Source organism: Zophobas morio, unplaced genomic scaffold (assembly GCF_036711695.1).
Source record: "Zophobas morio isolate AGI-343-1 ecotype UQ-CSIRO unplaced genomic scaffold, CSIRO_AGI_Zmor_V1 ptg000009l, whole genome shotgun sequence".
Classification (NCBI taxonomy): domain Eukaryota; kingdom Metazoa; phylum Arthropoda; class Insecta; order Coleoptera; family Tenebrionidae; genus Zophobas; species Zophobas morio.
In genome coordinates this window covers 5,208,736-5,222,702 of record NW_026972114.1, presented here as the reverse complement: position 1 = coordinate 5,222,702, position 13,967 = coordinate 5,208,736, and the positions used below count along the sequence as shown (strand labels likewise).

General features: G+C 33.0%; 1 protein-coding gene across 1 annotated transcript; it reads right to left on the bottom strand.

Moving 5' to 3' along the window:
• Positions 1–2,249: 2,249 nt before the first annotated feature.
• LOC135125781 (uncharacterized) lies at positions 2,250–13,494 on the bottom strand. Its single transcript, XM_064051466.1, has 4 exons — positions 13,352–13,494; positions 11,204–11,382; positions 10,368–10,505; positions 2,250–9,697 (listed from the first exon to the last, which is right to left on the bottom strand). The coding sequence occupies exons 2-4, from the start codon at positions 11,360–11,362 to the stop codon at positions 5,078–5,080; spliced, it is 4,917 nt and encodes a 1,638-aa protein (XP_063907536.1). The 5' UTR covers positions 11,363–11,382; positions 13,352–13,494; the 3' UTR covers positions 2,250–5,077.
• Between the last annotated feature and the right edge of the window lie 473 nt (positions 13,495–13,967).

Genomic DNA, 13,967 nt, shown 5'->3' with positions numbered 1-13,967 from the left:
TGCACATATTTCAACTACAAAGTAAAAATATCGCTCACATGTCATGATACTTTTTTTTAATAAACTATGACAAAACTATGATTGAGTAAGAAAATACGACGAGGCTGCAATCCATGTTCGGTATTTTTGCTCCAATTTAGAATTATTACACTTTCTGTCAACAACTAGTCCCTAAAAGAAAACCTGCTTCAATTACGTGTTTTTATTTTGTTAACTGTTTTTTCACTGTGTACCAATTTTCAAGAAGAAACAAAGTTTCGTAGTCGCTACGCTTGCAGGTTCTTCAGTATTTGGTCACATTAAATTTTCCGCTTCCTCTCTGACACAAACTTTGACAGTTCGTCAAAAGAGTATATTTTGGGAAAATCGTTGTGAAATGCATTAAAATTCTGTGAACAAATTTAAACCAGAAGCCATTTCGATACTCCAAGAGAACCATGACTTGGTATAAAATGTTCATTTTAGTTACGAAACCTAACTGGATGTATAGTGAGAAAAATATTCGACGATGGAAAATAGCCTTGACGTCGTTTCTTGCTAATTCTGAGTATAAGGAGTCAAAAGGTATCATGGCACTTCACATTGCAAAATTTTTAAATATTTTGTACTCGAAGCGCCTAATAGATGCAAATACACAAACGCGTTTTGAATGCGTGAACAACGAATCTAGCGTTGCCATTTGTTAGACGAAACGTATTCTGATATCTTAATAGCATCACGTGGGTTTTAACACGGGTTGTTCATGTTTCGATCTTTAACATGAATGCTGCATCCGTTGAGCGATTCTGACAAAAATTTTTGTTACATATATGTACAAAATATGAGACACACACAGACGACATTAATTACACATTAGAACAACCATTTACAACATCACTTGAAAATTATAAAATTATTATTAAACTATTAGAACTAAAATTAATTGTACGATGGAAAATTATCTTCATCAAAGTGTTCTCTGATTGAAATATGTTAAATGGTGTTACCTGTGAACGGTTTGGCTATATAAATAATATGATTCTGATTAAGATGATTCTCTATCGCACCATACTGTTTTCTGTGCGGTGATTTCGGAATGTATGGACAACTTGTAGCTACTACAATGGACAAGATGAAGTTTCTGCTGATGGTGCAGGAATTTCGCCTAAATTCTCTGGTTTGGAAGTCGTTTAGCGTATGTTTTACTGCAATTTTAAATATTTTGTGATATTGTGACATCTTAAAGTTTCAAGTTACCTTAAAACGCTCTTCTGTTGATATTTTCCAGATCAGTTAGCGGTATTAAACCCATTTCTCAAATCTTGAGGTTAGAAACGTAAAGAAAAGCCTACAATTCAAAATGTTATAAATAAAAATAAGTACTTTGTTCGGAAAATTTACCTCTTTTAAATTAGTTGATATTAAATATTTTTTGAAGTGGAAGTTTTTTCAAAAACATTCTTCATTCTTCCAAGAGGTCTTGACGAATGACAAAAGTTTTGGTTCCAATTTTTTTAAAAAGATGGAAACACCTATCCTGAAATGTTAAACCAAATTTACAAAGTTAATTTCAAAATATTTTCACTCACCTTAGTTTACGTGTTTTGTTTGTATTTTTCAATTTGGACAGTAAGACGTACGCCAGTTTTTGCTGCAGCTTTCTTCGTTTTGTTGTGAAGGCCTCACGAAAAAATTTTTGCTGCAATTTCATTATTAGATAACCCCAAATATATTTAGATGATAACTCACCTGAAGTAAAAGTTGAAGGTACGCTGAGTTTGGCCGAAAATGCAGTTGAAAAATTTTGGTAAAAAAGTGACTGATTAAGTTTGCATTAATGTGATCGTCAATTAATCCAAATTTGGAATACTATCAGAATAATTTATGGAAAGTTCAAAATTTGTGTCATTAGAAGAAAATAAATTTGGTGAAAGCTAAAAATCCGAGAATCATACTTCAGAACAAACTATGAAGAAAATATTTATAAGAGAATTCGCCATATCAAATTATTTAGCTTGTGTCTATATTTTCCATAGAGGTGAAAATTGTGTGAATCTCAAAAATAAGTTTAAATATAAGAATAGATAAATAAATAAATTTATAAACACAGTACAAATCTTCACAATATCTGAAGACAGATGAAAGATAAAGGTATGTATACAACGGTGTCCATCATAAACTAGTCGTTTTCTTTTGATTTGCGTCTTTCGTCTATTGTGTTCCACTAATTGTCAAATCTATTTCCTACCTTTGTTAAATGGTGCGGTACGTTTCTCAAATTATTTTGGTTTGTGTCAAAACAGTTTCTTTTTTTTGGCAAAACAATTTCGTTGGGTTGATGAAGACTGTGTTCAACTCTTAAGGAAATTAAAATTAAATTGTTAGAGGAAAATCCTCAACAAGAAATAAGCGTATCTACCATAGACAGAGCTTTGAATTTGGAACATAGATACATTCTAGAAGGTCGTACGGAAGATTAATAATTAATAATAATTAATAATAATTTTTTAATAATTTAGTAATTAATTTTTCCAACAGACAATTGTCCATATAGAAACATATGCTGACAGAGTAGTACTACATTTACTTACATAATAAAAAAATAATAATAAAAAATGAATATATAAACTAGAGAAAAAAAAAATCAAAACACCATAAATAATTAACAATTGGCAGTCGTATACAAGATTAATTAACCCATTCGTACTACAAGACCAGATGGTTGACACACATTTTATTGACTATAATGCAATATAATTAATTTTTTTATTTTACTTCTATGTAATTTGTCGCAGAAAATATCGAACTTATCACTCAAAAAGTTGCATAGTTTAAAACAATTTAATTAAGGAGAATTGTAGTGGTGGTAACTATTCGGAATTACATAATGAAATGTCTGTGGCATTCGGCTTATACTCCTAGGTGCAATGATATTTATTTGGCTAAGTAATGTATCACTATGCACTGAACCAGCAATAATTTTTTGTAAAAATGTAAGACAAGCCAAATTTCTTCTACTCAAAAGTGATGTTTCATTAACTGTGTTCAAAAGAATTTTTTGGTCACAGTGTATCTGGCAAACATTTTGAAAAATACGTATTTACAAAATTTTGTCAGTACATTTTCAACAAGAAAGATATAAATATTATGCGTTGGGTTCCATACTACACTACAGTATTCTAGCTTTGCTCTGACTAAGGTTTAAAACAACAACTTTATACAATGTACATTGTGTAAATCTGTTGCATTACGAATTACAAATCGTAGCATCTTCAGTGCACTGTTTGTAACATATTCGATATGCGGTATAAATGACAATTTGTTATCTACTACACTCCCCAGGTCTGATCACAACGATCTAAAAGCGTACCATTCATGTTGTACATAAAATTAATGGGTTGCAATTTCCTAGTTATTGTCATAACTTTACATTTAGGGAAATCTACATTAAGGCAATTAATTTGACAACAATTTAAGAATGAATTAATACTATCTTGTAATTGAAGACAGTCAGAATACGAGGTTATAACATTTACAATCTTCATATCATCCGCATATATGTAAAATTTACAATCAATATGGTTAGATATGTCATTAAAAAAAAGTATGAAAAGCAAAGGACCAAGGTTGGACCCTTGAGCTACACCGGTTTTGCAATAAAATTCTGTCGACATAAATCCATTATACTCAACAAATTGACGCTTGTATCCTCTGTGTGTGATTACCAAGTAACTGTAGCGCAAACAAAGTTAAAGATCAGCTGAGAGGCCGTAATTACTCGATTGAAAATTTTTAAAAACCCAATTGGGTCACTTACATGAACATAATATTATGGCCGTACGGATATATTTTAATGAACAATGTAAGATTTATAACTAACTAGGTAAAAATTGGTTCAAGGTATCAGGCAGAACATTCCTCTCTCCTGTCCAACAAATTTAGTTGTTTATTGAATTAAATTTTTTTAATAATAAATCCTGTAATTAAAGTAATAATATCTCTCAAGCGTTAAGATAACAATGTTTTTTATAATAAAGTTTTGCAATATTGTCATTCAGATTGTAGCAAAGACGCTCATACCAATTTGAATAGGTATAGCAAAATCCATATCATAACAGTACTGCATTCTCAAATTTACGGAATTGTAGGTTGAACTGTCCCTGTTTTGATCAACAATAAATAAAAAAAAAATGTGGTGGCGGATGGTACTAGACAATTGAAAGTCTGGCCCGGCGCTGCGCGGAGTTTTGGATCGCCGTTGAAGGTTTCGACAGATTTTTGGTCACTATTCGAGGTCAACCTGCATTATTCATTTTAATAAACGAAAGTTCTTGCTCCGCATTTCATTCGGCATTCGACAATTTTTTCGTGGCTTTGAGGGGAAGCTACGTAAAGCGGTGTCTTTTACAACTTTTATCAGCGCGACTGATTTCGGCTACGCATTTCACTAGGCATTCGACAATTTTTTTCTGACCTTTCGAGGAAGCTGCGTAAAGCGGTGTTTTTTACCACTTTTATCAGCGCGATTGGTTTCGGCTACGCATTTCACCAGGCATTCGAAAACTTTTTCGTGATCTTGAGAGGAAGCTGCGCAAAGCGGTGTCCGACCATAATTATCAGCGCGATTGATTTCGGCTCCGCATTTCACCAGGAATTCGACAACGTTTTCGTGACCTTAAGAGGAAACTGCGTAAAGCGGTGTCCGTCCATCTTCATCAAGACTATTGATTTCGGCTCCACATTTCACCAGGCATTTGACAATTTTTTTTTGACCTTGAGAGGAAGCTGCGTAAAGCGGGGTCTGACCATATTTATCAGCGCGATTGATTTCGGCTCCGCATTTCACCAGGCATTCGACAATTTTTTCGTGACTTTGAGAGGAAGCTGCCAAAAGTGGTGTCCAGCCATCTTCATCAGCGCTATTAATTTCGGTTCCGCATTTCACCATGTATTCGACAACGTTTTTGTAACCGCCCAGGGAAGCTGCGAAAAGCATTGTCCAACGATTTCCATTAGCGCCATTGAATATGGTTAAGCATTTCTCCAGGTTTTTGACCATTTTTTTCTGACCTTTCGAGGAAGCTGCGTAAAGCGGTGTTTAACCAAAAATATCAACAAGGCAATTGATTTCGGCTCCGCCTTTCACCAGGCATTCGATAACCTTTTCGTGATCTTGAGAGTAAGCTGCGCAAAGCGGTGTCCAACCATAATGATTAGCGCGATTGATTTCGGCTCCGCATTTCACCAGGAATTCGACAACATTTTCGTGACCTTGAAAGGCAGCTGCGTAAAGCGGTGTCCGTCCATCTTCATAAAGGCTATTGATTTCGGCTCCACATTTCACCAGGCATTCGACAATTTTTTCGTGACCTTGAGAGGAAGCTGTGAAAAGCGGTGTCCCATCATATTTATCAGCGCGATTGATTTCGGCTCCGCATTTCACCAGGCATTCGACAATGTTTTCGTGACCTTGAGAGGAAGCTGCGTAAAGCGGTGTCGTACCATAATTATTAGCGCGATTGATTTTGGCTCCGCATTTCACCAGGCATTCGACAATGTTTTCGTGACCTTGAGAGGAAGCTGCGTAAAGCGGTGTCCCTCCATCTTCATCAAGACTATTGATTTCGGCTCCGCATTTCAACAGGTATTCGACAATTTTTTCGTGACCGTTCCAAGAAGCTGCGTAAAGCGGTGTCCATCCACGTTTATCAGCGCGATTGATTTCGGCTCCGCATTTCACCAGGCATTCGACAATTTTTTCGTGACCTTGAGAGGAAGCTGCGTAAAGCGGTGTCGTACCAGTTGTATGAGCGCTATTGATTTCGGCTCCGCATTTCAGCAGGCATTCGACAATTTTTTCGTGACCTTGAGAGGAAGCTGCGTAAAGCGGTGTCGTACCAGTTGTATGAGCGCTATTGATTTCGGCTCCGCATTTCAGCAGGCATTCGACAATTTTTTCGTGACCTTGAAAGGAAGCTACGTAAAGCGGTGTCGTACCAGTTGTATGAGCGCGATTGATTTCGGCTTCGCATTTCACCAGGCATTCGACAATTTTTTCGTGACCTTGAGAGGAAGCTACGTAAAGCGGTGTCTTACCACTTCTATCAGCACGATTGATTTCGGCTCCGCATTTCACCAGGCATTCGACAATTTTTTCGTGACCTTGAGAGGAAGCTGCGTAAAGCGGTGTCTTACCATCTTCATCAGCGCGATTGATTTCGGCTCCGCATTTCACCAGGCATTCGACAACTTTTTCGTGACCTTGAGAGGAAGTTGCGTAAAGCGGTGTCCGTCCATCTTTATTAGCGCGATTGATTTTAGCTCCGCATTTGACTAAGTACTCTACAACTGTTACGTGCCCCTCTCGAGAAGCTATTATAAGAGGCGTACTACGATCGAATTTAACAGTAAAATTTACTTTTTTATTAAAAATATTCCAAGATGAAAAGAATTGTTTGTTAACAATTTTAAACGCTTCTGCGTATCCGTGCAAAGCGGAAAAAAATAAGATATTAATTTTGTCTGTTCGACTATACGAATCTTTCAATCGTGATTTGCGTGTTTGTAATAATTCCAGTTCCGCTCCCAAACTTTCGCTTTCTCGTGCACATGCCGAGGGTGTGATTTTATGTAAAATATCTTGTTCTAATATTTCACAATTATCTAACAAAAACAATAACGCTTTAAAATATTCTTCCGTTTCTAATAAACTACTCATAACCTCCCTATTTGCCTCAATAACACAACCTCTAGTTTTGATTTCTACATTTATACGCCCATGCCTTCGTCCCCAAGAACAAATGAGATGTAACGCACTTCTTCCACATTCATCTTTACGTTTTATTATTTCGTCGTCAAAGTTCTCCACTTCATCAAAATTTCTGTATAAAATCGCGATGTGGACCGGTGAATTTTTGCCAGTTAACATGTCGAAGAAGAAACGTACATTATTATACTTTTTATCAAAAAATATGTCTCTGCGTGCCACTGCAAAATTTTTAGAAAAATATGAAGCAACAAAATATTCGGCAAAGGAAGCATGTGCAAATTGCGGTATGCCGTTTTGTAGTCCGGTCACGATACCAATAGTTGCGAAATCTTCAGAAACGGAATCTCTATCTTGTGAACAATCTATCTTTAATTGTTCTAAAATTTCTTCAGGAAATATTACTTTAAGCGCCAACTTTTCATACTGTTCTAATTTCTCTTCCTTTCTTTTCCTTACATCTTCTTCCCAAAAAACATGATTTACGGGTACTTTATCTCCATAGAAAAATTTAAATTTTCCTTCAATGAAGTAACGATACATGTCAGTCAGGAGAAATTTATTGTTTAATAACTCTATATAATTTTCTTTATTTTTAAGTAAAACGTCTGTAAGCATAAAAATCTGAAGAGGGATTCCCAATATATCGATATGTTTTGTAAATGCAAACGTGGATTTAATTTTGTCGATGGTCGGTTTCATGTCTGCAGACGCAAGAAAACTGTTAAGACGTTTCTTAATATAATCTTCTTGCTCGACTTCGCTGAGCTGATTCATACTCACTGACAGTGTGTCAAGTTTTTCTTGAAGAGAAGACCTCAAATGTTGCCTTGCAGTAACCCACTGAATGAACCCTTCTTGTGATAACATAAGAATGAGACCTAAAGTGGCATCTAAATAGTGAGTAAATATTTCATCAAGAGCGTCCCATACATAAACCAGCTTGCGTTGCTTTAAACACAGTGTCAAGTATTCTCGATCCAGCCCAGCCAACTGTCGATATTTTTCGTTTAAAATGAATGTTTCGAATAGTTTTAAATTTGCTGATATTTCATATTTTCCTGAATTTTTAAAGAAACACATAACATCTTGAGCACTCAGAATCACGGTCCAATATTTCGCACGACAGTTGTTTTTTAGACTCTTCGTTAGCTCGGTTTTGCCCATTCCTGGGTCAGCTGTTATTAGATTTATGTTGTTGATGAATTCGGAAGACCAAATTTCGTTTTCGTTTTTGGAACGACTAGGTAATTTATAATTTCGCAGTTCATTAACAGATCCTTTGCTTCCAATCCATTCTAAATTTTTATCTTTGAGAAATTTAAAATAGTGTACAGTTTTGGATGCTTCTGCTTTAGAACATATTTTCTGAAAATCAGAATCACTGCAATTTTTTTCACTTCTTATAAAAATTGGATTATCAAAAATTTTGGGGTCTGCATTACTTAAAAAACCCTCGACGTCTGTTAGAGTATGCTTCTTAGATATTTTCAATTCCTGAGAATTACCTTCGCAATTTAAAATGATAACAGTATTTCGATCAACATTTTCTAAATATTGAATGTCTATAATATTGACTGACAAATACCTATCGATATAAAAATTGGGAAAAACTTCCTTTTGTCCATCTATATGGTATAGACCATTTGCCATCTCTAATAGTTTTTCCACAGTAACATGATTTAAAATTTTACCATTTTTTTCTAAAGCAGTCACCAAATTACGTGGTTCTTTGCCTTGTATAGAAATGGTGAATTTTCGCAATACTTTTTCATACAATTCAACTTTTGGTTCCAAGTTGAACAAGTTTTGAAACACAGAGCGTTCTGTCATCCATGTTTCATATTTTCCCTCGCCAAGTATAATAAATTTTGCATTTGGACAGAGCTTAATAGCTTTCTCCATATTGATGTGTTCCTTTACAATAAGCGGACATTTCTCCATCAGCCATAGTAATTGTGTCAACAAATTTGCATCCAGATTTTCAACACTACTTATATAATTAAAAGAAAGGGAATAAAGTAACCGAACTTTGTTTAGTTCTTTGAGGTCAATGTTTTGGTCCAAGTCTCCCCACAAATTTTTAACTGCGTTGCTGCCTTTTTTTTCCAACAACGTAATGTCGAACATACAAATAGCCTTTCGAAGTATTTTCATTTCGTCTGTGACTGAACCAAAAACAAACGGTTCGATCTGAGAAGAAAGCAAACGAAGTGCGATGACACGTTGCATTATTCTTTTGCTTAGCTTTTCTTTTTTTCCATCTCGCATACTCCATTCTGATATGACTTCGACGTACTTCTTGAAAGTTTCTTCGTTAGAGCAAAACATTTCAGTAAATTTATTCATTGTTGATTTTGTAAAGGCTTCAAAACGTTCTTGGTTTGTGTAAAGACGAAAGCACTCGAAGAATTTTTGGTACTGCTGAATTTTTTCAGGATTTTGTTTAGTCCATTCATCCTCTACGATTTGAAATGTATGATAATAATTTATATTTTCCGAGATTCTTAAAACGTCGAAATCGTCTTTTGAAACTGTCCTTTTAATGGCTTTCAGGTAAAATTCTTCTCCGTCGAGTTTAATTTTTTTTTCTTCTGAAGTTACGAATGTATTTGTTGTGAATAATATAAATTCTTGCACTTCGCCTTGAACCTCTTGAGCAGATTTGAAATATTTAATTAAACTAAAGTCTCCCTTTTCGCCTTCTAGCTGCCTTATATATAATTGTCTTTTTTCGTTACTGTGTTTTAATTGCAGTGCTTTTGTTTTTATTCCCCTAACTGTCTTAATCTCAATAACCACGTCATCAAAATCACCAAAATTTTTATCGTTCGAAGAAATGCGAAAGTCATTTATTTTACTGTCGCTTACTAATTGTAGTGCGACGTTCGCGGTAACTAAATCTTCGTATTTTTTGCCCTTGTCGGTAGTTCCTCCTCGTTTTTCGAAAGTCTGAAACAGAATCAACAACGTGAATAAATCGAGAAAAACTATAATTCTTTCTAAAATATAGATCTACGAAGTATTTAATACTCGTATACCCTGTTATTGTACATTATTTAATTATTTTTCTAATGTGGACTGTCAGGTTGTATGTGGATGTGAATATTAATGTTTAACAAACAATAATCATACAAATTTAACAAAATGATGACAGCGCCAAAATTGCAGTAGGTGGCGCGTGCAGCTACAGAATGGCACGGGAGTCACGTGTCTTTTATGAAAACCAATATAAAATTTTAATGCAATGCTGTCAAGAACATGAGGTGAAAAAATCAACAGCAATTCAACAGGTTAGAATTCGAAATAATGCTGCTTATAAAACCTACTATTGTCCTTTGCGTCCTATTCGACAGCATGTGATCATGTCAAAATTAACAACTGTAAACTGAGATACTAGAATTTTTTGCCAATAATTCAGAATTGCCAATGCAAAAATTTGCTTCAAACATTAACTATTGAATGGAATAAATTCAAATACATATTATCGATTCATCAAAACTTCCAAATGCATTGTTTATTTCATTTTGCTTCATAAAATAGTTGGTATATTGAAATTGTAGCGTACCACATAAATTTAAAAACCAAACTAAATGTCATATATTTTGGTAAATAAACTCACCTTGTTCGAAAAAGCTTCATCTACTTTTCCATCCCTTTCTTTACTAATCCACGTCTTTTGATGTGTATTTTCTTTGGCACTTTCTTTAAATGCAAAATCTTGTTTGCTTGAAGTATCCTCTGTTTGTATTCGATTTGTCTGCAAACAAAATATTTATTTAATGACATTTATTTATTTGTTTACTTAGATTAATTAATTAATTTATTTATTTAGTATAAGATTAAACAAAATGTTCACCTACAACTTTTTATGGGAGATTTTATTATTTCGAATTTGTAATGTAGAAAATAAGTAAATGTAAGAAAGAAATATCGCCTGTTAATAAAAATGGAAAAAATCTTAATTCAAACAAATTCCCAATAATCCAAAGCTAAGAAAATGCAAAACTTAAGATATCTTTTAAATGGGCTGAAGACTCTTTACTTCTAATATTTCTAATGCAAACAAATCCACTTTATTTCGTGTTTAAGTCTTTGTTTATAAAATTAATTAAAATTCGTAAATCAATGTTGACGATTAATGGATCTGTCTCCTAAAAATATACTTATATAATTAACGAAATATTTTTATCTCCTCTTAAATACACATATTAAACAATTTAAAACAGTGTAAATTAAAATAGCCTCAATTGTTAATCACAGAGCGCTTAGGGTCTAGACAGCAGATTTTTATTTCGCATAATTTGGAAGAAAAAAAATATTTTTTTTATGTTTTTACTCTAAAACTTTATAGACGTGTTTATCTGGAACTCTGCAGTCAAGTTAGATATTTATTTGTTTAAAGTTGTAACAAATCTAAATAAATAATTGTTCCTTGCGGGCCCAAAGTAATAATACCGTTTTTGAGGAAGATACATTCTCTTCAGAGTGAGAACTATTCATCTTTTCTAGTTTTCTTAGTCTTCTATCTTCTTTTTTCCGTTTTAAATTTTCTTCTAATTTTATAATTTCTCTTTCTAATTGTATAATTTCTTCTTCTCCGGAACTCAAGTCCATGATGACGTTGAATGTGTGTGCTGAAAAAAAATTTCAAAATTATAACTACCAATTAAAAATACACCCCTCGCTGTCAGAACACTAATACTAGTGTATGTGTCAGTTTTTGACAATAAAACTAAAGGCGGGATACTCTATTATGTTAGCTCATTATTTTTTGAGAGGGAGAAAGAATGTTGTTAAAACAAAAATTTGCTATTATAATAGTTAAAATTCGTAAGCTGAGAACGACAGTGTTATCTTAAAAAAAAATTTATGACTCCACTATCAAATTCTAATTTAAAATTTAAAATATTCCATCAATTACTACCAAACATTTAATATAATTTTGAACAGCACTTTTATACAGTACATGTCCATTTAGTTAAAATTAAAAAAAAATATTTCTACTATGCATTTATTTCACACTAACAAAACTGATGACAGCCATTACTGTTAACCTCCGACAACACATACCTATACTTAAAAACTGTTGCAAGTTGAGAAGTGGCATTTCTGTCATATGTCTAACTGTAGTGCATAGAATATTCACAAAAAAAAATGGTCTAAATTTATTTCGACAGACCTTCTAATACAGCTTCATCGAAAAATTATAAAATTTAATTTTGCGAAATGTGGTATGATTTAATGATACCCTCTATAAATTTAAAATAAAGACTTGTGTGTGTATTGTTAAAGTACAGGTAAACAAACATCGAATACGTATGTTTCAAGCCAGTTTTTCCTAACAAAACTTTGTAATAATGGCATCAATATGTTAGCAAAGGCACATATAATTTGAAAATGTGCAATGTACAACTAATAATAATAAACCTGTATACTAAAAGTTTGGGAAACATGGGATGAACCGCTATTGATTTGATCAATAAAATATATTGCCTGATTCATTATTTTCAACTCACCCTGTATAAGTAATTTTAAGGCTTGCGATAGCCTTAAAACCTGTGCAAGATTTCAGAGCATTTGGTTCTGTAGTTTCAAAGTTAAATTGCAAAATGTTGTTATTGTGTTATTTTGAATTAGAGACCATTGAGCTGAACTTAAGTCAGTCTGTGGATATAGTATTAACGATTCGAAGATTCCTCGAGGAGAGGATTTAAAAAGCTGCAGATACTTTACAAAAAAATATCGGATACCAAGAGCTTAAACTTGTGAGCAAATAATTACAAAGCGAAAATGTAGAAATAGTTTTAAAAATGAAATCCACTGAAATTTCTAATTTTAGACATTGTTTTTTAACATAGTGTGATGTTGAGAGATCCTTGTCTAGACAAAAAAATGCCTTAACAGACAAAAGAAAAAATTTTTCTGTAGAAAATTTTTAAAAATATCTGATTTGTTATACAAACTTAACGATTTAAAATTAGAATCGCTGATCATGTGAAATAATAAAATAAATACAGGCTTAGCATAAAGTCCCGGGAAGGTCGAATAACTTCATTTTTTTTTTAATTTGGTTTGGATATATAGTTGATTGCAATATTTATTTAACTTCAAAAATGCCGAATATGTTTTATTGTACTTCAGGAGCGAGGGAGCTTCTGTCGAAACAACTTTCTACCAGTTTTTTTTTGTTTCTATTTTTTTGAATCAGTAGAAATAAACATGTTAATAATTTCTGAAATTAGTTTTTTATTCTGCATCAGGAAACGTCAAAAAATTTGGGTGTTCCATTAAAACAAAAGAAAAAGGCTACCTTGTGTGTGAAACCGAAAGCGATAAAAAAAGGAAAAATATTGATATCAAGTCACAATGTTCAATTGTACATCCACACCAAATTTCCAACATATAAATCTCAAAGAGAACCAGACGTTGCGTAAAATTGATTTTTCCTTGGAGATGTACCAAAGCTGGAAATACAAGTTTTAGGTCTGAAATTTTGTTGATATTGATAGAAACAAAGCAAGTTATAACAAGTTCGTTAATGATTATTATGTACAATAACAAATACGCGTACATGGTAAATTCTGATTGTAATTTTCAACTTACCCGTCAGGAAGTTCACTTATTTTTGAAATTTATAATCACAAAAAACTTTTATAACAAATGTTTATAATTAAAGTATTACTTTATTACGGTAAACTTTTATACATCCGTATCACAATGTTCACTAAATTTTTTAACGGTGTTCCTTATATATGCATAAAATGAGAGTGCGTCTCTTAGTTTTTTGTTTAAACGGCGTAATAAATCAATAAACACATCACCCACTGGTATGCTAAATACAAAAAGTTTGTACATAATTTACATTTTAATTAATTTACTACAAGTAAATATTTTAAAGCTAGATTTAGGCTAACGATAAACATGAAGTGTTTTATTAGCGCCTTCGTTGGAAATTTTGCAATAAAATTTTATCTTATTTAAGTTGTAGTTCATATTTATCTACTTGTTTCCATATGCGTCATAGTAAGTAAGATATGATTTATTTTCCAAGAATTGGTTTCTTAATTCTTTCATATTCAGTACAGTACAGAAAGGCAAAAACAAAATTGGCAGTCAAATACTTATTACATGGTAAAACTTCTTGTAGGTACATCTTCTCCTGAAATTTTGTGGAAAATTTATTGTTGCTTTTGACGGTTGACAGAGAAACCGAAATTAA